At 38.2% G+C, this 26603-nt stretch overlaps 3 protein-coding genes across 8 annotated transcripts in view; 2 read left to right on the forward strand and 1 right to left on the reverse strand.

Annotated features, from left to right (window-relative positions):
- Window positions 1-26603, forward strand: part of LOC109417701 (suppressor APC domain-containing protein 2) — a 195990-nt gene that overhangs the window by 59078 nt on the left and 110309 nt on the right. The window lies entirely within an intron of this gene.
- On the forward strand, window positions 294-996 carry LOC115255349 (glutathione S-transferase 1). Its single transcript, XM_029853373.2, has 2 exons — window positions 294-374; window positions 436-996. Exons 1-2 carry the CDS (start codon window positions 294-296, stop codon window positions 955-957), a joined length of 603 nt encoding a protein of 200 aa, XP_029709233.1. The 3' UTR covers window positions 958-996.
- On the reverse strand, window positions 951-1955 carry LOC109417697 (glutathione S-transferase 1-like). The gene is made up of 3 exons (XM_019691768.2): window positions 1703-1955; window positions 1431-1631; window positions 951-1346 (listed from the first exon to the last, which is right to left on the reverse strand). The coding sequence occupies exons 1-3, from the start codon at window positions 1844-1846 to the stop codon at window positions 1026-1028; spliced, it is 666 nt and encodes a 221-aa protein (XP_019547313.2). The 5' UTR covers window positions 1847-1955; the 3' UTR covers window positions 951-1025.

The raw sequence follows: 26603 nt of genomic DNA on the forward strand, positions 1-26603 counted from the left end.
GAGGGGCCTCATCGAGCTCGCCCTTGTCTGGCAACGCGGCCTCGAGATTCTGCGCGTATACTGAGGCGACATCCGGTCGGTTTAGTCGCTTTAGGTTGTGCCGTGGCGGTTTCCGGTACCGTACATTGTTGATAACAGAGAGTTTTGGGCGCAGTTTGGCCATCACTAGGTAGTGGTCGGAGTCGATGTTGGCGCCACGATAGGTCCTGATGTCGATAATGTCGGAGAAGTGTCGTCCGTCGAAGAAGTGCCGTACGTGAATTTTTATCAAATCCACATCAAATGTGCATCAAATGCACATTTTGGGCCTGGATGTTGATGTCAAATATGTCGACCTGTCCAAAAAGGAACAACTGAGCGAGGAGTTTCTCAAGGTGAGTTGTGGGTTATCGTCAAAATGGATACGCCAATTTCGTAACTCGTTACCGTTTTCAGTTGAATCCATTCCACACGGTTCCAACGTTGGTGGACAACGGTGTTCCGGTGTACGACAGCCATGCCATTCTGATCTATCTGGTGTCCAAGTATGGAGAGGATGCAAAGGATCTCTACCCCGAAGATCCGGTCGTTCGAGCTCGCGTCATCGCTTGGCTTCACTTCGACTCCGGAGTTTTGTTTCCCCGACTACGTGGAGCTCTGGAGCCTGTGTTCTACTTTGGAATGAAGGAGATTCCCCGAGAACGGATGGATGCTATTGAACAGGCGTACAATCTGTTCGAGGGAGCTCTGAGGGGTGATTTCCTGGTGGGAGGTTCCTTGACGTTGGCGGATATCAGCGTGACCACTACTTTGGTGTCCTTGAACGGGACAGCAGCGATGACTGAGTCCAAATATCCGAAAAGCTGCGCTTTTCTGAAACGAATGGAACAGACGATGCCTTGCTACAAGGAGTACAACGCTGATATTTTAGAAGAAACCAAGGCACTGATAAAAGAGAAGCTGGAGGAAAATAAGTAGGAAATAAATAAGTTTATTTCGAACAGTTCATCAAACCTATGTTTTTACTATCTCATTTTTAACGCTTCCTATTTCTTAGAACCATTCGTCTCCATGATGGTTTGTATAATTTTCGGTAGCTCCACAGCCCCACGTCCGTTCACCTCCTCGAAGTACGGTAGTGTCTTCAAGCGATCCAACCAGGCGTAGATCTTCGGATACTTTTGCTCGTCCATTGGAATTAAACCCATCGCCGTCGAGACAGTTGCACCGCAGCTGAAGTCCGCAATGGTCAGCGAGCTGCCGGATATGTAGCTATCCGTGAGGGTGTCCTCCAGCAGTTGGTAGGCCGTGTCCATGTAGGCAGCCTTTTCCGCTGGAATGTCGCTTCCGCCCAGAAGGATTGGTTCCTTAAATTTAAAATGAGTCAAGCTACGCACAGGTCTATAAAGCTGGAAGGAGCTTCCAGCATAGCTCTGGCACTAAATACTTACGGTGACAAAGCGCAATCGAGCAAACAGCACTCCACAATTGAAGCATAACGCAGCGTCAACTTTGGCCTTCTTGGCCAAATCCTTCGGATACAGACTGTCGTCCTTTCCGTACTTGGACACCAGATAGATCATGATGGCATGACTATCATTTATAATGGCTCCACCATCATTCAGCACTGGGATTGTATGCCGAGGGTTTATCTATATATAAAAAAAAACAATTCCAAATACTGAACACTTAGAGTACCAGAGAAACTTTTAGAAGTAGGTACCTTGAGAAATCCCGGCTCAAGATGGTCTCCTTGGAGAAGATTCATTTCTTTACGTTCCAGCTCGATTCCGAGAGCTGTCGCGCAGAGATCCACGGCTCGAGAAGGTGGACTCAGGTAATGGGTGTAGACGATGGGTTTGCTCATTGTCGTTACGGGTTAAGGATTTTCCTGGCTTCTTGTGGTCTTCCACCCAACACACTGTGTTCAGAATGATGAATACTATGTGTTATGCCAGGCTATTTAATATGTTTGATTTTTCCGTTCTAACAAATGACCAAAGGGAATATGTAAAAACGCTTCAACGATTCATGAGAAATGGCACAATAGTTTGCGATGAGCGTCAATGACGCTTTTTCATGCAGGCGTGGATGCCCAAGGCTATGTGTACCCCCATCGATTGAATCAGAACACGTAATTATCGAAACCACATTATAATGGCAAAATGTTATTGTGACCATAACAAATTGCAAATGCTCCATAGAAAATCAAAAAGCGCTCCATAAAGAATGAACATATGTTCCATGAAAATGTGCAATGTTACCCATAAATAATTGAAAACGTTCCATACTTTATAGAAAATGTACCCGTAAAACATAAAATTTTCTCATTAAAAGTGAAATTTTGTACTAATAAATAATACTGCATGCTCTATACTAAAATACAAATGCTCCATAATAAAATGCAAATGCTCCATAGAAAATTTAAATTGTACCCATAGTAAATTGAATATTGTACCATAAAAAATTTAAATTGCACCAGAGGAAATAGATAAATGCTCCATAAGTATTATCAAACGCACCATATGAAATGTGATTTGCTCAAAAAAAAAAAATTAAAATTCGCCATAACTTTAAACATCTGCACCACTAAAGTGGTGCTATGTAAAGCGGTTCAGCACTGCCGAATTTAAATTACGACAATATGCTATGTATGGAGAATTTTCAATTTTTCATGGAGCAATTCATATTTTGTATGCTGCAATTTGTCATATTTTGTATAAGCATTTGTCTATTTTCTATGGTGCAATTTCATTTTTTTATGGTGCAATTTTATTTTTCTATGGAGCAATATTCAATTTACTATGGGTACAATTTTAATTTTCTATGGAACATTTGCATTTTATTATGGATCATTTGTATTTTAGTATGGAGCATTTCAGTATTATTTATTGGTACAAAATAGCACTTTTAATGAGAAAATTTCATGTTTTACCGGTACCGTAATCTGGGGGGAAGTTGATCACTTTCCCTCTGTTCTTTTCAATAAAATCAAGCACAATGCACATGACTCCAAACAAATATTTTTAAAACATGTACTGAGTGGACCTGTATCAAGTTCCGTAAACGAAATTCTTACAAGAAATTGCTAAATTTTATAAAAAATGCTCAAGTGGCCAAATTTGGAAACTTTCAATCCGGGGTGAAGTTGATCAACCAATGATATAACATTCTAAGAATGGAAAATTATTGAACAAACTAAATTTGATGATGCTGAATCTGAATAAGTTTTTGAAATTCTTATAACTGGTGTATGTTAAAAATAAAATAAAGTTAAGTAGGTTACAAAATGACCCAAATTAAACGCCTAAAGGTATGCAATTGCCTAAAAAAATCGTCTTACTTTCGCAAAAACATGCTTTTTTTAGATAATACTTATATGTTAACATCAATTTTAACTCAAAGCTATGTTCAATAAACCTACCATGAATAAATAAAAGTGTTTTGAGAGTCATCTGATATACAAGGCGTTGCTGGGAGGCGATTTTTTAAAGGGCAGTCTTCTCACCGAGTTTCAATATACATCCAAAAAACTCGATATTTCTATGTAAAATCTGTCACAATTGCCATAAAATCCTTCAAAAATTCTTCAAACATATTCAAACAATCGATTTACATCAAAAGTTCTTTCATTTAAAAAAATGTGGCGTCCTCAGCGGTTGCAGGACGTGGATCCCATTGTGATCAACTTCACCCCGCTGATCAACTATCCCCCAGATTACGGTACATTTTTTATGAAATATGGAATGTTTTCAATCACGCAGAAAAATAAATTGTAAACACAATTAAATTCTAGTTCAAATCAACCGATTTTCAGTTTACTATAGCGACAAACTGATTTCTAGATTAAACTGAACTGTTCTATTGTTTGATAATACACATATTTTCATTTGTCGAAATTTTTGACAGTTTGTTAAAGCAAACAGAGATATGGTTTTTTCAACATTTGCCACTAACAAACCCGGAATGTGATTGTGTTGGTGACGGCAGCAACTGCGACAGCTCGGAAATCTATTTTTAGACCGTCGGTAAGCGGATGGGGAGGAGAACGACTAAAAAAAGACAAAAAAGGCGAAACCGATCAACTTTTTGTGGATGCCGTCGTGAGTACCTACCTGCGCGTTAACCTGCTAAAGCTGCACTTGGAAGTTGGCGTGATGGATTTGCTGCACCTTCTTCGTTGTAGCGATGTTGGGGTAAGCATTTTATAGATGTGTGAGTGCTTTCGGACCATGTTTATGGTTTTTATTTTGCTGAAACAAATGAAATTTTTGACATTATTTGAAATGATGGTAATCGATGGTTTTTATCGATAAACTTTAAATGAAAACAATTAAATATAACTTTGGAATAAGTAAATTCTCAGTTTGAAAATCAACGATGCGTTTTATTGTTTTAAACAAGCGCCATTTTTCTGCGTAATTATTTATGGATAACATTGCACATTTTCATGGAACATATGTTCATTCGTTATGGAGCGCTTTTTGATTTTCTATGGAGCGTTCCTGTTTGTTTATGGGTGCCATAAATAGGCTGCCCATTATAATGTCATTATCAGTCAACGTATCCTCTACTTTTCCGATGTAAAACGTGCAAAACACTTTTGGGGTTATGCTATTTTAATGAATACATCCTCAAGATTTAAATTATTATTTTGAAACTTCGGGAAACTGCAAATTATTAGCTGATTATGTATAATTCTTGTAGTTTACCTGCATATTATTTTATCCTTTTTACCTAGTTTATGCAGTGATTACCTTTTTTAAGTTATTATTCATTTGTACTTTAACTTACTTGCTAATTCTGATTACCGTAAACCGGGGTCAAATTGATTGCCAGGGTAAATTTCTCCCATTAGATTGAACATTCTTCAAATGGTCTGCTAACAATACCGAAGGTCAATTTGTCCTCGTTAACGGTGAAATGTGGCAGGTTCTACTACTTGTGTATGAATTTTTAAGTCTAGGTCCGAGGTGATAATTGGCTAAACTATGCTGCATAATACAACAAGCGAATTGACGGTTTCAAACAAAATTGCTAACTTTGAGGTGCTATTACTAGCCTTGCCATTGCTTTGATGAAATATGCTTGATTCTGGGGATTACAAATTGTTTCTTATGGTGTGGACATGACAAGGCAACGGAAATGAGACAAATTGATACCAGTAAACAAACCTTAGATTTATAAGGCATAGAAAAATTCATCCTTTTTCAAGTTTATCTCTTTGGAAAACATGTGCACTATAATAGTGGTGCATATCGGAAAAAGACTAGGAAAATTGTTATGTTTCGTTACAGTAGTAGGGTTTCTGTACCAGTTATCGCACTACCTAAGAAAAACTATTTCTACAAAAAGAAGAAAAAGACCGTCGAATGTCATCGATATGTCAAATGATTGATTAGTTTTCATACTTTTCAGGAAAAATATAGAAACGGGTCCAAAACTACTTTTAGCATTTATTACGGCGTGTGCCAATGATAGGAACCCTGTACCAGTTATGGACACATTTGTTAATTTGGGTTCCACTTCGCACTATTTGCATGCATTCCTTATGGGATTAGCCATAACTGGTACACTATGGCGAAATAGGGTGCAAGGAAGCAGAAAAGTTAAGGAAAATGAATTATTTCTGTCACAATTTGCGCAAATTGTAAAGTTTTAAGGATTGCAGCCACATTTTGTGATCGTGATCAGTTGTTTCTTCTTTATTTGCATCATTAAAGGTTGAAAATCAACTATGGCGAATTTGAGGTACTATAGCCATAACTGGTACACTGAGCTATTATCTCATTATAGATAGGTCACCGAAAGATTTGTAGGAAATCATGGTTTGCCCATACAAAAATTTTCGGTCAGACCCCCCCTCCCCCCAAAAAGTCTACGTGGTTTATGAACGGCCCCTAACAAAGTCTTACATGGCTGGTAAATTTACTAGATTTTTTTTTGTTCTTAATTTCCATCTCAAAGAACCACTCCAATTAAAAATAAATGATCCACCCTAATTAAATATATTTAATATTGAAAATGACTTACGGTTATATAAAAGATTTTTTTAATAATATAATCTTATTTTTTTAATATTTTCTACAAAAAGGACCACCCTAAAGCAAAATAAATGAACCACCCTAACGAAATATGACATATAGTATGCTAGCAGTTGCCAACGATGATATAAGACACGTTCCAATACTATTGCCATGAATATTTCAGCAACTATATTCAAATCCTCTGTTTCAAATACATTTCACTCCCCCAATTCAAAAATTTTCCAAGTCCAAAAAGTATTTTTTTTTCAAAAAAACATTTTTTTGAGAATACACTAGATCTCTACGTTTCATGCACTTTTAAGGCATTTGGCATAAAAAAAAAATCGATTTCGAAATTTTCATGTATCCCTATACATACTAAGTATAAGTCTTATACATGGATATTTTTCGTGTTTCAAAACAGCCAAACTTTGACCGCTTTGGGGCAACACTTAGCGAAGTCCGATTGAGCTGAAATTTTGCATGGGAACTTGTTTTGAGAAGACGAAACTTTTGAGCACTACCCGTTTTTGAAATTCGATGGTCAAATTTTTCCCATACATTCCATTGGCACCCTAGTGTTCACATTCGCCGTCGTACCAGTCGTTTCTGTGATTCTGAGTCGCGGAGCCTAGTGCTGCAACCGAGGTACTATCTATGGCGTATCGGATGTCCCTTCAGCCATCTTAAAGTGTAGCTGCGCCAAGCTGCTCTTCCGTTGGTAGGGCCACTGCTAACTGCTGCGCGTCGTCTTGAGCCACTTCTACGTTACGAACGCCACTCGACTTCGACGCGTGGTGATAACTGTCGAAAGTTTTGAGCGCATGCATACAGCGATTCAGTAGTGATCCGAATCTATATTCGGATTGCGGTATGTGCGGACATAGGTTATATCCGAGAAGAATTTACAGTCGATTAGAACGTGGTCGATTTGGTTTTCTGCTTGATGGTCGGTGATCTCTAGGTGGCTTTGTGGATATCTTTGCGAGGGAAGAAGGTGCTTCGGACTACCATACCACGGGAGGCTGCAAAGTTTACGCATCGCTGGCCGTTAACATTCGATACGGCGCGCAGGCTGTTTCGCCCGATTACCGGTCTGTACATTTCCTCCCTTCCTACCTGCGCGTTCATGTCGCCGACAACGATTTTCACGTCACCCATCGTCAACCATCATATGTTTGTTCTAACTGTGTGGGCAGTGGACGTTGATGATGCTGTAGTTGAAGAAACGGCCCCTAACTCTTAACATGCACATGCTTGCGTTGATCGGCTGCCACCCGATCACACGTTGTCGCATCTTGTCCAACACTATAAATCCTGTACCCAGTCCATTGGTTGTGCCACTGCTTTGGTAGAAGGTAGCCGCTCGATGCCCGCTTTTCCACACTTTCTGTCCAGTCCAACAAAGTTCCTGCAACGCCATGATGTCGAAGTTGCGGGTATGTAGTTCGTCGTAAATTATCCTGTCACATCCTGCGAAACCTAGTGACTTGCAATTCCACCCGAGCAGAGGAGAATATCAAACTCATAACAACAGAATCACATAACCTGTTTTTATATCACAATTTGTTATTACAAACTTATCAAAGTATTACTTTTTTATAACATGTTTTGTTGGGCAATCTCATTTTGTTATGATCAAGTTATTAAGATTCATCCACTTAATAACGTTTCAACAATATATTTTGTTGTAGACCAAGTTTTGTTATTATTGTATGTTGTCGCACATAAGGGCGAATCTATTAACTGGATTCTATCTGCTTCTTCTTCTTCTTTATGGCTTTACGTCCGCACTGGGACTTGGCCTGCCTCGCTTCAACTTAGTGTTCTGTTTGAGCACTTCCACAGTTATTAATTGAAGGGCTTTCTTTGCCTGCCATTGCATGAATTTGTATATTGTGAGGCAAGTACAATGATACACTATGCCCAGGGAGTCGAGAAAATTTTCCCGACCGGAACGGGAATCGAACCCGCCGTCTCCGGATTGGCGATCCATAGCCTTAACCACTAGGCTAACTGGAAACCCCTATCTCCTATGGATTCTATCTGCTATGGGGGTTTTATAGACATTACAGTGAATGTAACAAAGGAATGTAGGAACAAGGCAATTTACATACAAGCATACATGAATATACGGAGAATCGCGCCAAATCTGCACTGCTGCAATTATGCCGAAGTTGCTACCAATATTCTACAGTGAGGCTTTCCTATTCCGATTAAGGCGTAAACATTGTACTTGTAAAAATGTACAAATGTGTGATGAACTATAACACAACAACAACAAGTTTTTCATATTCACTGCAAAATTCATTGTTATGAAGTTGTTATTGAATCTAAACATGTTATTAAATTGGTCTTCCTGGAACATTTTTTTTTTTGTTATGATTTATGTTATTTTGCCGCTTATGACAGACAAGTTTATAACATAATAAGGTATGTTAATAACACAAAAATATCTGATTCCATTATACAGTTATTATGCCAAAATAACATATTTTATTATACTGTTGATATTTTCTTCTGCTCGGGGTGGTTCCAAGTTTCCAATCGTAGTCCTTATTTCGTCGCGTGGGTCTTTGCCGATTGTATCGAGTTGTGTTTTCTCTCGCAATGGGGATTTTTACGGGTGGCTTATTGGGCCTACGCCAACACTCCTGTATCGCCGGAGGGCCATCGTGCCAGTTCTGTTTAACGTCACAACCAATACTGGGACAACCGCGCTGATGGGACTACCACCTTGGATCTAGCTGGGCGTGGTGCAGCGTTTCTTACTCAGCCGCTGGATGCCAGAACAGACGCTGTTTGAGCCGCACCTCCTTGGTGAACAGACGCTCGGATCGTACCATAACTGGTACACTTCCCCTGGCCTTTTTCGTACACATCGATGCAAGCTGATTCATTTCGCACTAAATTTGTTTCTCTCCTGATTCGCTTCGGTGGCGAGCCGTTCGTGTTGCGTTCGGTCTTAGTGCGCCGTGCTCTCACTCAGTATTGGGTTGTTGGCGTTCTTTTTACTATTTTGCATCGCCGGCATTCGGGTGAGCGAATGAGTTTTCCCATGCTTGGTCGAGTCAAATGGTAATCAAAGCCTAATGTATTAGTGATACATTTGCAAAATTTCATTAAATTTGGTTAATTTAACCCTAACATATATTTAGTTGTTAAATGACCTGCAGTGAAACTAGGAGTATTTTACTAGAAACATTTCAAACTCACGTAGAGTTTGTCACGTACAAATAAAGCCCAAATTTCTACCAATTATAGCTACCTAGTTGGGAAACTTGCAGTGAAAATTTTTGATGCACTTAGTAAGAAGTTACAGCTTGTTTAAAATTTTCTAGCTAATAGTTAAAGTTTCTGTTCTTGTAAATTTGTTACTGGTTCCACCTAATGAACTAAATAATAATTCAACTGAGAGTTTTTGATCTTCGCAACATTTTTATCTAAGACACCATATTTCTAAATAATCAGGATCCTGAGATATGTATAATTTAAAATTTGTTTTCACTCCAGCGCCGCCTAGCGGTAGAATTTCGAATCATACGGTTCATTCTCGACAAAGTTGTTTGGTTGGTAAAGGACTTACAGATGATGGTACGTATAATTCGCAATTCTACCGCTAGCGCCGCCTAGTGCAAATAAATTTCAAATTATCTCAGAATCCTGATTATTTAGAAATATGGTGTCTTGGGCAAAGATGTGTGATTGTTTGATTCGAGTAGGGAATCGCGCTACTTGGGCGGTGGCTTCTATATTCGTCTGTTTTCCACTATAACTCAGTCAATCTTGAACCAATTGACACAATTCTTGGAATGCGGTGAGATAGGTATAGTATCTATCCGTGTACAAAATTTCAAGTCAATCGGTTCAAAATTGACCGAGTTACAGTGGAAAACAGACGAAAATAACAGACGAAGAAAACCACCGCCCAAGTAGCGCGATACCCTATCTGTCATTAGGCGGCGCAATGTGCAATTTTGCATGAGCATTAGCGTGTCCCAAAATTGCACATGATCAAGAAGCTTGGGGGCTCACCCTGCAAATGATAAATAAGGGTGTTAGAAACAAACATTTGTATGGCGGCAACTTTCAGAAATGATGTTTAGAGGTCGCCCCGGCGAGATTTTTGAAAAATAGCATAGCATAGCATAGCATAGCATGAATACTTGCACAAATCTTGGATGGAGTTGCAAAGTTGAATATTTCCATTGACATTGCTGATGTCGCTACTATCTACAATGTCATAGATTCACTCAGCTCCACACACCTGGCCAAGTCCTTGCAAGCATTTATAAATCCCTTCATCAACTTAGAAAGAGCCCAGAACTGAAGCATCTTCCAATAGATGAAAGGATGTTGAAAATAGCGAATTTTCAACTTATATGCAGTTATAAAGTAAATATACTGAAATAGAAATATTTTTAAATAAATAATATTGGAAAGATCTCACCAATTGTTGTGGGGTTTTTTGTGGTTCAATGCCGATCATCTAATTGTCTTGATTAATGTTCTTCTCTGTAAAGAACAACACAATACTCAGCAAAGAACAACACAATACTGAACACTAAACACCCGCGCATCTATTGTTTTGATTTTCACTCGAGACAATAGCGAACGCGATCGATTATGCTGCCATACTCACCCCTACAGGAGTGATGCATGCACAGCCAAGAACATCACCGCCCCGGCGAGATTTTTGAAAAATGACCATAAATTTTATACAAATATTTTTTACCGTTCAAAAATTGGCAATACCCACCATTTTTATATTTTTTAAACCTCGTTAATACAGACAAAAAAAAATATATTTTTTACAGCTTGATATAGATTCAAACTACTTGGGAAAAATAATTAACGACATGTTTTGCAGGTTACTTTTTGGTACTATTTTTTTAAACTAACTACAATTTGTAATTTTTTTATGTGCTATGCATTTTACCCATCATAAAAACTATCTCAACCTAATGCTTATTAAAAACAATTTCCATAAAAAGATATGAAATTTTATGAGGAAAAACTTTGCCGAAGACAGGATGGCATTTTTTTATTCGCTTTAGAGTTATTCACGATTTACTATTTAGTGAAATTTGATTTTTTAGGCATTTTTCTAAAAATGTCACATAAGAACTTCCCAAAAAACACATACAAAGTAAAAAATCACGTATGCTCAACAAGTTTTTGTCTTGAATGTGTTTAGGAATTATGGTGACTTCATTTATTGAATTTTTCCTTCCGTTGACAAATCCATTTTCTTTGATATAGAAAAGTAGGTAATTGGTACATTTTTGGGGCTTGGTTTGTTGGCTCAAAGTTGGAGTGCTTCTAGTATAATAATTCTAATTCTATTACCGTTTATTAAACTGCTATATCTCAGGATTGAAGAAACCGAATGAAAAAAAAAGTTGTGCATAAATCACTAAAATATTGTTGGAAATGCTTTGACATCCATGTGCACAGCAGAACATATGCTCGATGAACAAATTGAGATTTGAATTATGAAAAGAAATCCACGTACTCCGGTGAGACTCGAACTCTCGACTCCCAATTCGCTAGACGGGCGCTTCTAATCCTTCAAGCTACGGAGTCACTCGACTATTTCCGTCGCCAGCAGGCCTAGAATTGAACTCGATTCCACAGTCGCACATGATTATCTTCTTTTCACAATCCAAACCTCCTTCGGATGGTATTAGATCTAACACATACACTGTTGTGCACATGTGTGTCAAAGCGGGAGAGGAAATTATTATTATTATTATTATTATTATTATTATTATTATTATTATTATTATTATTATCATTATTATTATTTTAATTGTCAAGAGCTTCAGACACCGTCTCCCAATCACTTATTGGTATGACAATTAGTGTGAGCAGTCGGACTCTCGACGGGTCGGTCCTCGGCCGACCGACTACGGTAAGGGTGACCGTACTACCTTACAAATGTCAATTTCTTGATTTGAGAAATGTAATAATTATTTGTGTAAGCTAAATGCTTTGCAGCTCTGGAACTGTCTAGTTTGACTACTCCAATGCTGTATCAGTCCTACAAATTACGCCTACAGTATCTCTGAAGAAGTTTTTGAGAAAATATCTAGTGAAGTTTTTTATGTAAAAATCTATAGAGGAAAATCTGAAAATCCCCTGGGAAATTCTTGGAGAAATCCTAGCAGTAAATTTTGAAACCTTTTTCGGAAAAGCCATGGGCTGAATTCCTAGAAAAGTTTATATTAAGTAATATCTAAGAAAATTCCTGAAGAAATCCCTACATGAAATCCCTAAAGGAGTTTGTGGAAACTTTTCAAAAGAAATCCGTGGAGAAGTTTTATTTGAGAAATTCTTATTTATTGAATCGCTGATAGCACTTCTGACAGTATTCCTGTAGCAATTTGTTCCTTGAAGAATTCTTGTAGAAATAATAAAAAAACGCTTAGATTAGATTAGATTAGATTTCTGAATAAATTCCTCAAAGAATCCGCAGAGAAGTTTTTAAAGTTATCATTAGATGAAATGCCAGAGTAATTTCTGGAGAAAAAACATGAAGAAATATCTTGAGAAAATCCTGAAGGAATCTCTGTATGCACTCCTGGAGGAGTCTCCGGAGTAATTCTTGCAGTATTTCCTGGATGAATCCCTCCCGGCGGAAATTTTGAATGGAATTCTCAGTGCAATTCCTAAACAAATCTCTGGTGGACTGCCTAAAGAAATACCTTTACGAATTTGTGGAAGATTCTTCAAAGCAACCATCAAAAGAGATTACAGTCAGGTTTTTTTACGCGGGGGAAACGTACCGCGAAAAAAAAACTCAGTTCAAAATTCGAAAAACCGCGTAAAAAAAGTCTCACCATTTCTCGACGAATCATGCAAAAACAAGACTATGATTTTTTTTATATAGAGTTTTCATTTACGCGGCCGCGTAAATGAAACCGCGTAAAAAAGACCTGACTGTATGAAAGAATCTATAAAAAAAATAAAATGATCCCTAGAGCAATTTGTGAAGGAATACCTGTAGAAGTCTTCGAAGGGTTTCGTAACCGAATTACTAGATGAACTTTGGAAGTGTTTCCTGGCGGAGTTTGAGGAGGAACACATGAAATAGACGTAAAATCTTAAAATATTTTTAGACAAAATAAGTTTAATTTGCAAATTGAGAGATAAATTTGTGGAAAATATATCACTTGTTTTGGTGGGATTCGAACCCATGACTCCAAGCCCGGCGCATTAACCAACCAAGCCACAGAACAAGTTACAATTCTGCGGAATAGAAAGTCAAACTGGATTCGAGGCACCACCGGGTGCGCCTTTCACAACTCTATCTCTCCTTCGGCTCTTAGATGTCGACTTCAAACCTTGGTAAATTTCTGAAGGTATCTCATAAAGAATTTCTGAAGAAATCTTCATCGAAATTTCTTAAGAAATCTCTTGAGAAAACCGAAAGAATTCCTAAAGGAGTCTGTGGAAGATTTTCTGGAGAAATCCATTGAGACATTTTTGGAAGATTACTGAACATTTGATTTTTTGAAGGGATCGTTGGAAGAATCTCCGAAGATATCCAGAGTTGATTTCCTGAAAGAGTTCTCGTACGGAATTTTGAATGAATGTAAGGAGGAGTTTCTGAGGAAACTCATGAAAGCTTTTCTAATGGAGTTCTTGAAGAAATTTTTGGAGCATCATCTAGAGGGAATTCTAAACGAAATTCTAGAGCAATTTCTGAAGAAGTCCATGGCAGATATTCTAAACAAAACTTTTGAAAGGAATCCGTAGAAGACTGTGCAAAAGGGATCTCATAACTTCCGGTAATGAAAAAAGTCGTAATGCATTCTGACTAGGCATATTGTTTCTTCTCGCCTGGTGGAATAGAAATTATTTGAAGGATTTCAACAGAAGTTTTTTGATGGCACGGTTGTTATATTCCAAAGGTGACTGTCACAATGGCTTCGTACAACGGATCTTCAGATTTGTGCTCACGAATACGTTAGGCAAAATGAAACATTTAAAAAGTGGACATAAGGAACTTTTTCCTTAAGGGATGGCAGCCCATTGAATATATGAAAGTACCCCAGTCAACCAGTGATCGTATAAAATGTTACATAAGATGTAAAAGTGGAGGCGATATGCGTGCATTTTACATGCGCCTAAATGGAGGCATGCACGCATATGACCTCCACTTTATCATCTTATACAATATCTTATACGATTACTGGTTATCTGGGACTCCATCAAAAAGGAACCATGATCCAATAAAGTTAACAAAATTCGCCATAGATAAGACAAAAATTGTACCGGTAAACCAACAAATTTCTGGCTGAAATTGAAAGATTGTATCAATATGTAATGGCATGGTGTGACATAAACTCCAGACAGATTTTTAGGCCTGAGATAGTTGATCTCGGGACCCATGCTTTGCTTCTTTCAATAAGAACTCACTTTTGAGCTTCGCTCTAAGGTAGAAATTTATAATCGTATGCCTTCTCTATGGATCTTGCTATGGATATTTATAAAACTCTTTATATACAAGTAAGGACTGTTCATTTTATGAAGAGGACAACTTTGCAAGGCTATAAAAAGAAAACGCGTAGTTCAAATTTGAGCAGCCTTGGTTAGTTGTTCAGTACATTATAGTAGCAGATAATAACCATAAATAAATTGGGTTAAAATTATTGAACTTCATAGAAATGTGGCAAAGTGTTTCGAGAGATCATTTTTTCAATTCCCAGATAAACATAAACAAGATAAAGATAAACACAAAATTTCTGTAAAACATCGGTGCATCGTTTTTAATTGCATAAAAGTGTTTGCCATGCTGCAGCAGTTTGAGTGATACATATTCTGGCAAAATATAAACCTAATCGGAATAATGGTTGTTGAGATATCAAAGTTACAAGTTGGACTCGATTTTCAGAATAAAATTTATTAGTTAAACAAAGATGTATAAAAATATTAAATTTTGAATGTTTTCAATGGATCTAGTCGAAAGTACTAATAATGCAATTTCAAATGCAGAAAACCGCTTCTTGATAGCATTGTTGGCTTGGTTACTGTGCTTCATGGCAGTTACCGGAGATAAAACCGCTTCGTTCTTTGAAGGTTCTTCTAAATAACGATGTACTCTATTGCAAATACAACTTAACAATGATGTCGAAAATAAAAATTAACATGTAGTTATTTTCAAATAAGGTATATAATCACATAGGGTCAGACCTTGCTGAAAATAAATAATAATAAGCTTCTCTAGAATCAAAAACTTGAATTTATGGAGCAAAAAGTATGCAATTTTTAATTATGGCCATCATTAAGTATTAAATTTATGATGAAGAATGTACTTTAAAGCATATTTTTCTTCGGTATCATTTAGAATGCGATTCTCTTCTATACTGGACAAATTTTGAACTGATTCCGTAGTGTTATTGCATCACTGGACTTAAATAAGTATTTTTTATCAATTGCATTGATAACAAGGCAACTCACTATATCAAGCTGTATAATGCTTGGTGCATTATTACTGACCAACTATTACACTCTACCTTTAGAAGAATAGTATTAGATCCCAACACATTGAAAAGTTCATGAAAATTTTAAAGTTATATATGTGGAAAGTTGTGTAGAATTTTGAGAAATGGGGTTTTATTGAGTTTAAACGAAAACCGCTTCAGTTCCATAACTAAGGACAATTTGTATAATGTTATATTTTTCCTACACTGTAGAATAGCTATGGAAATTTATGCAAAAAACCGATAATGATTTTATTTAAAAATAAAAAAGATATCACACAAATAAGGTGTCCTCTTTATAAAATGAACAGTCCTTATTGTTATGGTAAAATCAGAGCTGGTCACCCAAGGTTTCCAAATTACAGCGCCCCATATCCTGTACGCCCCCAAGGAAATTACTTCAATATTGCTCCTTATCCGCGGAACATTATTATTTTTTTTCTTTTTTTTTTGCTGCTATCATCAAGCAGCTCAAAACTCAAGATTGTTTTTTTTTTTAAATAGAGTCTATCTCTTGGAGTTGCTTAGATTTCCCTACAGAAATTTTTCCAATTATTTCTGATAGAATTCTGAAGCTTTTTTCCAGCAAGAAGGAGGAATTATTCCTCCGAAAAAACCTTCAGGAGTTTCTTTGCAATTTCGTACAGGATGTTTTTCTAGTTTTTTTTCTCAGGAATTCCGTAAGAAATTTATCCAACAATTCTTTGTGATATTGTTTCTGGCGTTTCTCCAGCTTTAACCTTGGCTTTAACCCGGCCATTCCTTCAAAAAAAAAAGAATTCCGGAAAAAATCCTTAACATTTTGCAGAGAAGTTCCTCTAGTCAATCCTTCAGCAGTTTCATCATAGACAACACAAATTATTTTTTCAGTAATTCCTCTAAAACTTCTTGCAGGAAATTCTCCAGAAGTTCCTCCGAGTATTCATCCCGAATTTTTCCAGCGATTCTTTCTGAAATACAGTTTTTTTTATAGGAATGCTCTCTTAAATTTTTGTAGGTGCTCCTCGAGAGGTTTTGTTTTGCTGGATTATTTACGGAGATTATCTCATACATTACTTCACAAAATTCTCTAGAAAATTCTTAACAGATTCTTCCAAAAGTTCCTCAGTTTCTCAGAAGTTTATCTCGTATTCCTTCAGGAACATTCTCTTGGGATTTATTGATTTCATTGATTTTTTCAGAATTTCCGGGGACGCTTTAGGAATGCCTTCACAGATGTTTTCAGGGATTTTTTCAGAAATTACTTCCTGATTTATTCCTTGGGAGGGACATCTAAAGAAATTATTCATAGAATTACTACAGAGCCTTCACTAGATTTCCGGGCATTCCTTTAGAGATTCCTTAGAAAAATTCAATTTCTTAAGAAATGAGTTTTAGTGATTCCTTCAAGGATTCTTCCAAATTTGCTTAGAATTTCTGCAAGGTTTCTTCTGAAAATTCCTCAATGTTTCAGGGATTTTTGTCCTCTTCTACCTTCAGACAATTTGCAAGAAATTCTTCTATGAACTCCTCCAGAAGTATCTCCGGCAGTTAATCCAGGGATTGCTTCAGGACATATCCGGGATTCTTGGAAATATATTCAGGGAGATATTTAAGAATTCCTCAAATACCTTTGCTTGCAGTTTATGCTCGGATTCATGCAGACATTATTTCAAGGATTCCTTCAGGAGTTTTTCCGAGATTTACTTCAGAAATTCCTCAAGAGTGTCCATTAGAAATCTATTCAGAGATTTTCTCAGAAACTCTTCCTGGAATTTCTCCTTGATTTCCTCCAAAAGTTTCTCTTAAAATTTGTCTATGAATTCATCTAGAAGGAGTTCCTTCAGGTATTCCCCAGAGATTCCTACAGAAAAATGACTTTAGGTTTTTCTAGGAATTTCTTTAGAAAATCCTTCAGAGAATCCAAATGCTTCAGAGAATTTCTCCAGTATTTTTTGTATAATTTCATGAGGAACTCTAAAATCTAAAGGAATAAACAAATTCCTGGAGGAATTTCTGGAGGAATCACAGGTGATATTTCCGAATATACCACAGGAGCAGTGACAAATGAAACCTTCTAGAATTTTTTTCAGTAATCCCTGACGATTTTTTCCAAGGGACTATTATCATTATTATTAGCTTTATTTACGAGCCCTAGGCTGGTTCGCCTCGGAATACCAAGGGATTCCAGGAGAAGCCTCTGGAAGAATTTCCGAAAGAATCGCTGAAGAATTTCTGAAAATGCTCTAGATGAATTTCTATTGAAATCCCTTGCTGATATTTATGGAAAAATCCTTAAACTACTGAAGGAGTCTTTGGAAATATATCTGGGGGAATTCTTGAATTAGTTTCAGAGAGAATCCGTGGAGAAACTTCTGAAAAATCCTTGAAGGATTTTTTGAATAAACAGAATGACTAATTTCTGTAAAAAACTGTGGAGATATTCTTAAAAAAAAATCCCTGATCTGAAAGAATCTCAAGGAAATTCTCAAAGAAATCCAAGAAGGAGTTGCTGAAGAAATTGAGTAGTTCCTTTAGGAATTTATTTAAAAAAAGAGAAATTCCTGGAGGAATCCTCTATCAAAATTCACTCAAAATGGACTTCCTGAAAGGATGAAGTCGAGAAAGTTCTTTAGGAAATCCTGGAAGAATGCACAGTAGGGTGGCCCACACTTATATGAAAAACAAAAATTTCGAAAAATACCAAGTCTTACCTCCTAAATCAGTTGTGTTGGACTCCCAGAAGCTACGTTCAAAATTTGAGCAAAATCGGTTGAGCCTAAGGGGGCGCTCAAAACGCTTGAAGTTTGTATGGGAAAACTTGGCCAAATGTATGCAGAAATTTTAAGTTTTCGAATTTTGCCGCTAGGTGGCGCTGTAAGCGTTCAATAATCAAACCCTTTGGTATTATTGTAGGTGACTATATGCCAGAGAACTTTGTCGAAGACCGCGAAGTGATCCGACGGCTGTGAAAAAAGTTATACCCTAGGCAAAGTGAGGCAAAGTATTGAGATTCCATTATTGATATTATTCCTTTACATGTATTGGAAAAATAAAAATAAAGTTTATCCTCACTTTTCCTAGGGTATAACTTTTTTCACAGACGTTGGATCAACTTGCGGTCTTCGACAAAGTTGTTTGGCATATAGTCACCTACAATAATACCAAAGGGTTTGATTATTGAACGCTTACAGCGCCACCTAGCGGCAAAATTCGAAAACTTAAAATTTCTGCATACATTTGACCAAGTTTTCCCATACAAACTTCAAGCGTTTTGAGCGCCCCCTTAGGCTCAATCGATTTTGCTCAAATTTTGAACGTAGCTTCTGGGAGTCCAAAACAACTGATTGAGGAGGTAAGACTTAGCATTTTTCGAAATTTTTGTTTTTCATATAAGTGTGGGCCACCTTAATGCACAGGTATCAAGGTATCAGAAGGCCGGCTCCAGAGGCACGTTATCCTCCATTTGGGACATTTGTGCCATCGCCAAAATAACAGCCTTTTTCATCATCTACCTGAGGGAAAAGGAAGGAAAAAGGATTTGGATGGGGATAGGGACAGGTAGGGAAATAGGAAAAATACCCTGGAAGAGGGTACTAACGCACAAGCGTACCACAATGGGTTCAAACAGCGCCCTGAAAAGGGCACTGTAATAACGCATAAAGCGAAAGAGAGCCTATAGCTCTTTACCACAGCGGGTTAAGAACAACAGAATATCCTGAAGATTCAGGTTTCTGAAGTTAGTTTCACTTAATAAGTGTTTACCGAATACTCGGAAACGCAGTTGCGCGAAAACTGGACAGTTAGGGTAAAAGCACTAGACTTCGCCACTGCTCTAGTCTTCGCCCCCTCCATACAAATGCCATTTTTTATGTATGAAGTGGCGAAGATTAGAGCAGAATTTTAGGGGGGCGAAGTCTAGTGTTTTTACCCTACATATCAAATGATACGAAGTTCCATAATCGGATTCACAGCTATCACAGGCAAATGAATCAGCTTGCTGAATATTCGCCATGTGATAGCTGAGTCGGCAGTGGCCAGTCAATGCTTTGACCAGCATGCTGCAATTCTGCTTAGACAGATTAGTTAGATACTTCGCCACCCGTAGGGATGGCTCAGAACTATACAATTTGGTTTGACGACATGACTCCAAACTATTCCAATATTGTCTGTGTTGAGTGACAGCCCAGGTGTGAATCTGAAGCTTAATCCAACACTTCGATATCGGAATAGCTGGCTCAGGGCCAATGCAGTCATGTGATGCTCCAGAGCGAGCTAACTCATCAGCCAATTCATTTCCAGCGATGGAAGAATGACCAGGTACCCATAGAAGGTGAACAGCGTTTGCTGAATTCAGCTCCTCGATTTGAGTTCGACAAGCGATAACTATCTTCGACCTGGAGTTAGCCGAAGCAAGTGCTTTATTTGCAGCCTGGCTATCTGAACAGAAGTATATTACTTTGCCCATTACGTGCTGCTGAAGTGCTGATTGCACTCCGCACTAAGAGCAAAGATTTCGGCCTGAAAAACGGTGCAGTGTCTACCAAGTGAGTAAGACTGATACAGCCTTAGCTCACGAGAATAAACACCAGCACCTGCTCGACCTTCGAGAAGGGAGCCATCAGTGTAACATACGATGCCGTCCGAAATACTTCTTTCCAGATAACCAGATGTCCACTCTTCCCGGGAATGGAATTTCGTGGAAAATGTCCTATATGGAAAATTACAAGCAATTGTAAGATCACTTGGAGCAAGGACAATTTTGTCCCAATTCACCAAAAGTGAAAACAACGAGGTGTGTGTTGATGTGCGGTCCACAGGAGTTTGCTCTAGTAGACCGAGTACCCGTAACCGGTAAGTGCAAGAAAGTGCTTCTTGTTTGAGATGAATGTGTAGTGGGGCAACGTCAAAGAGAACTTCGAGCGCTGCCGTGGGAGTTGAAGAGAACGCTCCAGACATCGCCATTAAGCACATCCTTTGGAGATGGCCTAATTTTGATTGGACCATTCTCACTTCACCCTTTTGCCACCACACAAGACATCCATAAGCCAATATTGGCCGAACCACAGTTGTGTAAATCCATTTGATATACTTGGGTTTTAGACCCCAAGTTGTACCAAAAGTACGCCGGCATTGCCCGAAGGCCATACAAGCTTTCTTGATTCTGAACTCAATGTGCGGTGTCCAGGAAAGCTTGGAATCAAGAATGACTCCAACGTACTTTACCTGTTCAGTCACATCGATTTCAGAATCAAAGAGACGCAAAGGTCGAACGCCATTACGGTTTCGCCTTTCATTTCGTGAAAAGAACAATAGATGTTTTACTCGGATTAACCGAAAGGCCATATTGGCGACACCAACCCTCAACTACCTGAAGTGCGTTTTGCATCAGGTCGAAAAGGGTGGCAATACACATACCAACTAACAATGTTAGGTAGTCGTCGGCAAAACCATAAGTAGGAAAACCGCTATTATTGAGTTGCCTCAATAGCGTATCTGCTACGAGATTCCACAAAAGCGGTGATAAGACTCCCCCTTGGGGGCATCCACAAACACTCAATTCCCTAATCCCTGCTAGACGCAATGTCGAGAAGAGATATCGGTTTTTGAGCATTTGGTGAATCCAATTGGAAATCATTGGAGATATACCATGACTCCGTGCGGCTTCCAATATGGCATCGAAAGGCACGTTGTCAAAGGCACCCTCGATATCTAAAAAAACACCCAAACAAGATTGCTTTTGAGCGAATGCTTTCTCGATATCGTAAACAACCTTGTGTAAAAGAGTCACAGTGGACTTACCAGATTGGTAGGCATGTTGGTTCACATGAAGAGGCACGTTGGCCAGATGAACATCACGGATGTGATGATCCACAATGCGTTCTAAGCATTTCAGAAGAAAAGAGGTCAAACTGATAGGTCTGAAACTCTTTGCTTCTTCATACGACGCACGACCCACTTTCGGAATAAACTTTACAGTAATATCCCTCCAGGATTTGAGAATATACCCTGTAGCAAAACTGCAAACAAGTAGTTTTTTCAAAACATGTTTGAAATAATCAAATCCCTTCTGAAGCAAAATAGGATAAATCCCATCTGCCCGAGGAGATTTGAAAGGAGCAAAGCTATTAAGTGCCCACTCAATCGATTCTATAGTTACAATACTCCGAGCCGAAGCTAAAGAATCATAACTACAAGAAAAGACATCAGGATCATCCGAAGACGTAATATCCACACATCCAGGGAAGTGTGTGCTGAATAAGCATTCCAGAACTTCCTCATCAGAGGAAGTCAGATCGCCATTTGGCAAACGAAGTTCGTTCACCCGGAAATCCTTAGATTTCGCAAGGATTTTGTTTAACCGACTGACTTCACTCAAGCTGGAAACATTTGTACAAAGGTTTTTCCAGCCGGATCGTTCAGCAGACCGGAGAGCTTTCCTGTAGGCCTTGCGAGCCGACCTGAAAGCCTCCGAACCAGCCGAACGTCGTCTGTTCCAACTCTTTCTACATTGTTTCCTGAGTTTCGCCAGATCAGAGTTCCACCAAGGGGTTCCTCTTGTGATCTTCACAGATCGTAGAGGGCATGCTTCTTCAAAAGCTTCCATGATGAAGGTCGTTGTAGTATCAACGGCATCATCTAAATCACTTGGAGTGTCAATGGATGGTGAATATCCATGAAATTTGGCTGCAATCAAATCAGTATAAAGATCCCAGTTTGTTGACCGAGGATTCCTGAAACGCAATGTTTGCGAAGTAACATTTAAATGTTCAAAAAAGATATAGCGATGGTCAGATAAAGATTCTTCATCTGACACATGCCAATTGGTCAGCTCGTGACTAATTCTGCTAGAGCAAAGCGTTATATCTAACACTTCCTCTCTAGCAGATACCATGAAGGTTGGGCGGTTGCCTATGTTAAGTAATGCAAGATCTGTACTACTTAAGTACTCCATCAAACTGGAGCCTCTCAAGTTAATGTCTGAGCTGCCCCAGATGATATGGTGAGCATTAGCATCACTGCCAACAATTAGCGGAAGGCCTTTTGAAGTGCAGTATGCGATGACTTGTTTGAAAGCATCCGTAGGGGATGGTTCATCATGCGGTAAATACACAGAACAATAGACGTATTTCCTGTTGAGGTTTCCAACAGATACATCAATTGTGATAGCACATACATCTCTGGTGGTTAGTTCAGAGATGAGTGTAGCAACTATTGCGTTGTTGACAAGCACACAGGCTCGAGGCATGACACGCGAGTTTGCCATTTCATGTTTACTGAAAGTGGCAAACACCGGGTTCACAAGGTTTCCTAGATAGAAACTTCCCTTACGAAAGTAAGGTTCTTGTACCAAGGCCACTTGGGCTGTACCATTTTGCATAAGTCTGCAAAGATTGATCGTTGCTGTTCTTTTATGCTGAAGATTGATCTGAGCTATCCTAACCGTAGCCACTACCCAAACTAGGTAAGATTAAACTCTTCGCAACAGCAGCACAACAAAGAACAGCAACAATAAAACCAAAACGGTATCGATTGGAAAACGTCAAAGGCGAGGATACACAGAATACACTGTAAATCGCATAATGCGAAACCATATAGGTGAAAATTTAAACTAATTAACAACATCTTCATAATCCCGCCCTTATTTTGCCTCAAGTGAGACTAAAGAAGGGCAGCTGATTGTCTCGGAGAAACACAAGGTCCACTGCACCATTGCTCCGGTTAGCGCAGTAAGGGCTACATACTGTGGAGGGCGCCCTGGTACTCCACAGGCTCCGTTAGTGGTTAGGTTTTTATTAGACCCCCCTAGCCATTCATTCCTAGGCATGGTAAGCATAAAGCCGCATCACACCATGAATTAGGGGTCACCTGTTGGTGGATTCTTACCACCGGAACAGGCGGTCCGTAGTGTTATTCTTAGCCAATTGAGACAATCGCTACCGACACTACACAGCTATCTAGGCTGATCGAGAAAAGAAGTTAGTATTGATGATCAACTTCATACGGACTCGAACAGCCAGAAAACTTCTGAAAAATCCTTGAAGGATTTTTTGAATAAACAGAATGACTAATTTCTGTATAAAACTGTGGAGATATTCTTAAAAAAATCCCTAATCTGAAAGAATCTCAAGGAAATTCTCGAAAAAATCCAAGAAGGAGTTGCTGAAGAAATTGAGTAATTCCTTTAGGAATTTATTTAAAAAAAGAGAAATTCCTGGAGGAATCCTCTATCAAAATTCACTCAAAATGGACTTCCTGAAAGGATGAAGTCGAGAAAGTTCTTTAGGAAATCCTGGAAGAATGCACAGAGAAACACTTCTGTAAAATATGTAAACCTCATGAGAAATTTCCTAAGGAAATTATGTAGTGGTTTCTAGGGAAGTTTTCTAGAGCAATCTCGGAAATATTTCCGAGACAATACATGGAGAAACTCCTGAAAGAATCTCTGAATTTTTGCAACTTATTGAAGAATCCCAGTGGTCTCCAGTTAGCCTAGTGGTTAAGGCTACGAATCGCCAATCCGGAGATGGCGGGTACAATTCCTGTTCCGGTCGAGAACATTTTTTCGACTCCCTGGGCATAGTGTATCATAGTCACACAATGTAAAAATTCATGCAATGGCAGGCAAAGAAAGCCCTTCAATTAATAACTGTATAAGTGCTTAAAGAACACTAAGTTGAAGCGAGGCAGGCCAAATCCCAGTAGGGACGTAGAGCCATAAAGAAGAAGAAGAATACCTGAGTTAATCTTTGAAGGAACCGATGGAGGAATTCCTGATACAATCTTTGGTTATGAAGGAATTCCTGAAAACATTTTTGAAGGGGAAAGGTGTATATATATATATATATATATATATATCACGTCATGCTTTGATGAGGAAGGAAAGATCAGCAAAGTGAGACGATCCATACACAAATTTTAGAGGTCCTTTACTAAAAGTTTGCCATGGAGGGGATGAGAGGTTTGAAATGGACATTTTTTTCGTGATGCATTTTATCAATGGGCAATTTTAGAAGGAATCCATATAAAGAGAGAACTTCTGGAGAAATTTTTAAAGAAATCTCTGGAATCTCTGGAATCTGTTATCTTACGGCATCCCTGAAAAATATTTCTGTAAAAATATTTGGAAGATTTTTAAGAAAATTATGTAAGAACTTTTAAACTATTAATCTTCTCAGAAATATCGCTGTAAGAATGTCTGGAATCAATGGATCGTTTTCTGAAAGAATCTGCGGAGAAATTTCTGAAATAATCAATGGAGGAATTTCTTAAGCATGGAAGGTTTTCTAGAAAAAAAACTTGATAATAGAAATAGTCAAGCTGAAAGAAGAAATCTCTTTACTGCATCACTCGCTTGCACAATCCAACGCGTCTCGTGTTGAAACTAATAAAACCGTAGATCCAAATGAGCATCGTCCCCTTGCGGAATCATCGCTATTGTCAACGTCTGATGATCGAAATAACATGATGCACACTGGTCGTCGTTGCTCCGTAGTGGTAGAACAGAGGGATCCGAACGACAGATTCTGGCTCTTTTTCACAAGGGTGAAGAATTCCGTTACTGAGCAACAGATTCAGAACTTTGTTGCCGACACGCTAGGAACCGATGATGTGATGGTGAAGAAACTTGTTCCTGCTTGGAAAGAGACGTTCTCGATGCCATATGTGTCGTTTAAAATTGGAATCAACAAACGCCATAGAGAAGCTGCACTTCTACAGTCTACCTGGCCGGCCCGATTGCGCTTTAGGGAATTTCGCGAAGATGTTTGGGAACCCCTTTAAACATCATATTCACCGATAAATTTCAACGTACAGTGTTTGTTATGATTATTTTTACTTTTCTGTTGTGAATCGCATATCAATTGTTGTGTAAATTTTAAACCATTTTTGTTTTCAATATTCAATTAGACCAAAGAAGTCAGTTGAATTAATAAAGATTAAATATTCCTGGAGTTTTCTCTTAAGCCTAGAGGGAGGAATTTCTAAAGAAATTCATGGAAAAGTTTCTGAAAAGATCAGTGGAAAATTATCTAATGGGAATCTATGGTGGAATCTTTTGACGAATTCCTGAAAACATCTTGGTATTATATTGAATATTTAGTAAGATTGGGATCTGGTTATTAGGCAATTCAAAGCCTCAATCATTAGGCTAACGGGAGTTTAACTGGAAATCTGCCGAGAGAATTGTAAAGAAGTCACCAAGAATATGAACGCAAATCCTTCAAGAATGTCATAGGTAAATTGCCATAATAAAGACCGGTCCAGAAAGTATGGACGCAGTAAGAAAATACTGGCATTTCATAACTATTGATGACTAGTTCTTTTTAAAAGCTACCTCCTGTAGGTCAACCTATTTTTTCAACATTTCTATGACGGTTTTTGCGGTTCCAACAGTGTATTTCAATATACATGAACTTTCAACGGAATATCATTGAAAAAATGTGCACAAATGATATGCAGAGTTTGAAAGGTCACTTAGGAAAAGAACAAAATATGGTGGGAGTAAGTTAGAAAATTGTGCAACCAGCAATTAGCAACCATGATGGGAATAACACGTTAAAGCATAGGCAAAAATTGGGTAAAAAATAAAGATCCTGCTATCCCTCGTTTGGATAAACAAATAATGAAGGTGTTTGAGCACAACAAAAAACCTTCTAACTAACACAGAGCGGGGTATGACCAAAAAAGTTACTATTTCGAATTTCAATATGCATCGTGGCAAAGAACGTTTGAATTTTTGATCCTATAGTAAGCAGAAACAGACAAAACGGAGCCCGAAAAAAGAACCATCGATCAGGCCCAGACAACTGAAGACTAGGTGCGTCCATACTTTCTGGGGCAGTCTTTAATCTTTCAAAGCGAAGATCTTCAACGTGTTGCAGTAAGAAATGATGATGATAATAAAGAAAATATAAACAAATTTACAAAAGATTCATAAAAGATCTCAAAGAAAAAAATCACAAAATTTCAAGTCAATAATTTAAAAAAAAAACTTGAATATAGAAATCAGGGTTCGAAATTATTTAAATAAGAAAAAAAATAACAAAAGCAAGAGATAATGAATCAACATGACAAGATGCACAAATACAAAAAAGGGATACACAAGGAAAACATACAACAAACAACGAAT

This window comes from Aedes albopictus, chromosome 2 (genome assembly GCF_035046485.1).
Source record: "Aedes albopictus strain Foshan chromosome 2, AalbF5, whole genome shotgun sequence".
NCBI classification, from domain to species: Eukaryota; Metazoa; Arthropoda; class Insecta; order Diptera; family Culicidae; genus Aedes; species Aedes albopictus.

What these genes read in the sequence shown, in the direction of transcription:
- LOC115255349 (XM_029853373.2), top strand. Translation starts at nt 294, where the DNA reads ATGCACATTTTGGGCCTGGATGTTGATGTCAAATATGTCGACCTGTCC. An exon ending in TGAGCGAGGAGTTTCTCAAG is followed by an intron (nt 375 to 435) that starts GTGAGTTGTGGG and finishes TACCGTTTTCAG; the next exon opens with TTGAATCCATTCCACACGGT.
- LOC109417697 (XM_019691768.2), bottom strand. Translation starts at nt 1,846, where the DNA reads ATGAGCAAACCCATCGTCTACACCCATTACCTGAGTCCACCTTCTCGA. An exon ending in TTGAGCCGGGATTTCTCAAG is followed by an intron (nt 1,632 to 1,702) that starts GTACCTACTTCT and finishes TTTTATATATAG; the next exon opens with ATAAACCCTCGGCATACAAT. An exon ending in CTCGATTGCGCTTTGTCACC is followed by an intron (nt 1,347 to 1,430) that starts GTAAGTATTTAG and finishes TTTAAATTTAAG; the next exon opens with GAACCAATCCTTCTGGGCGG.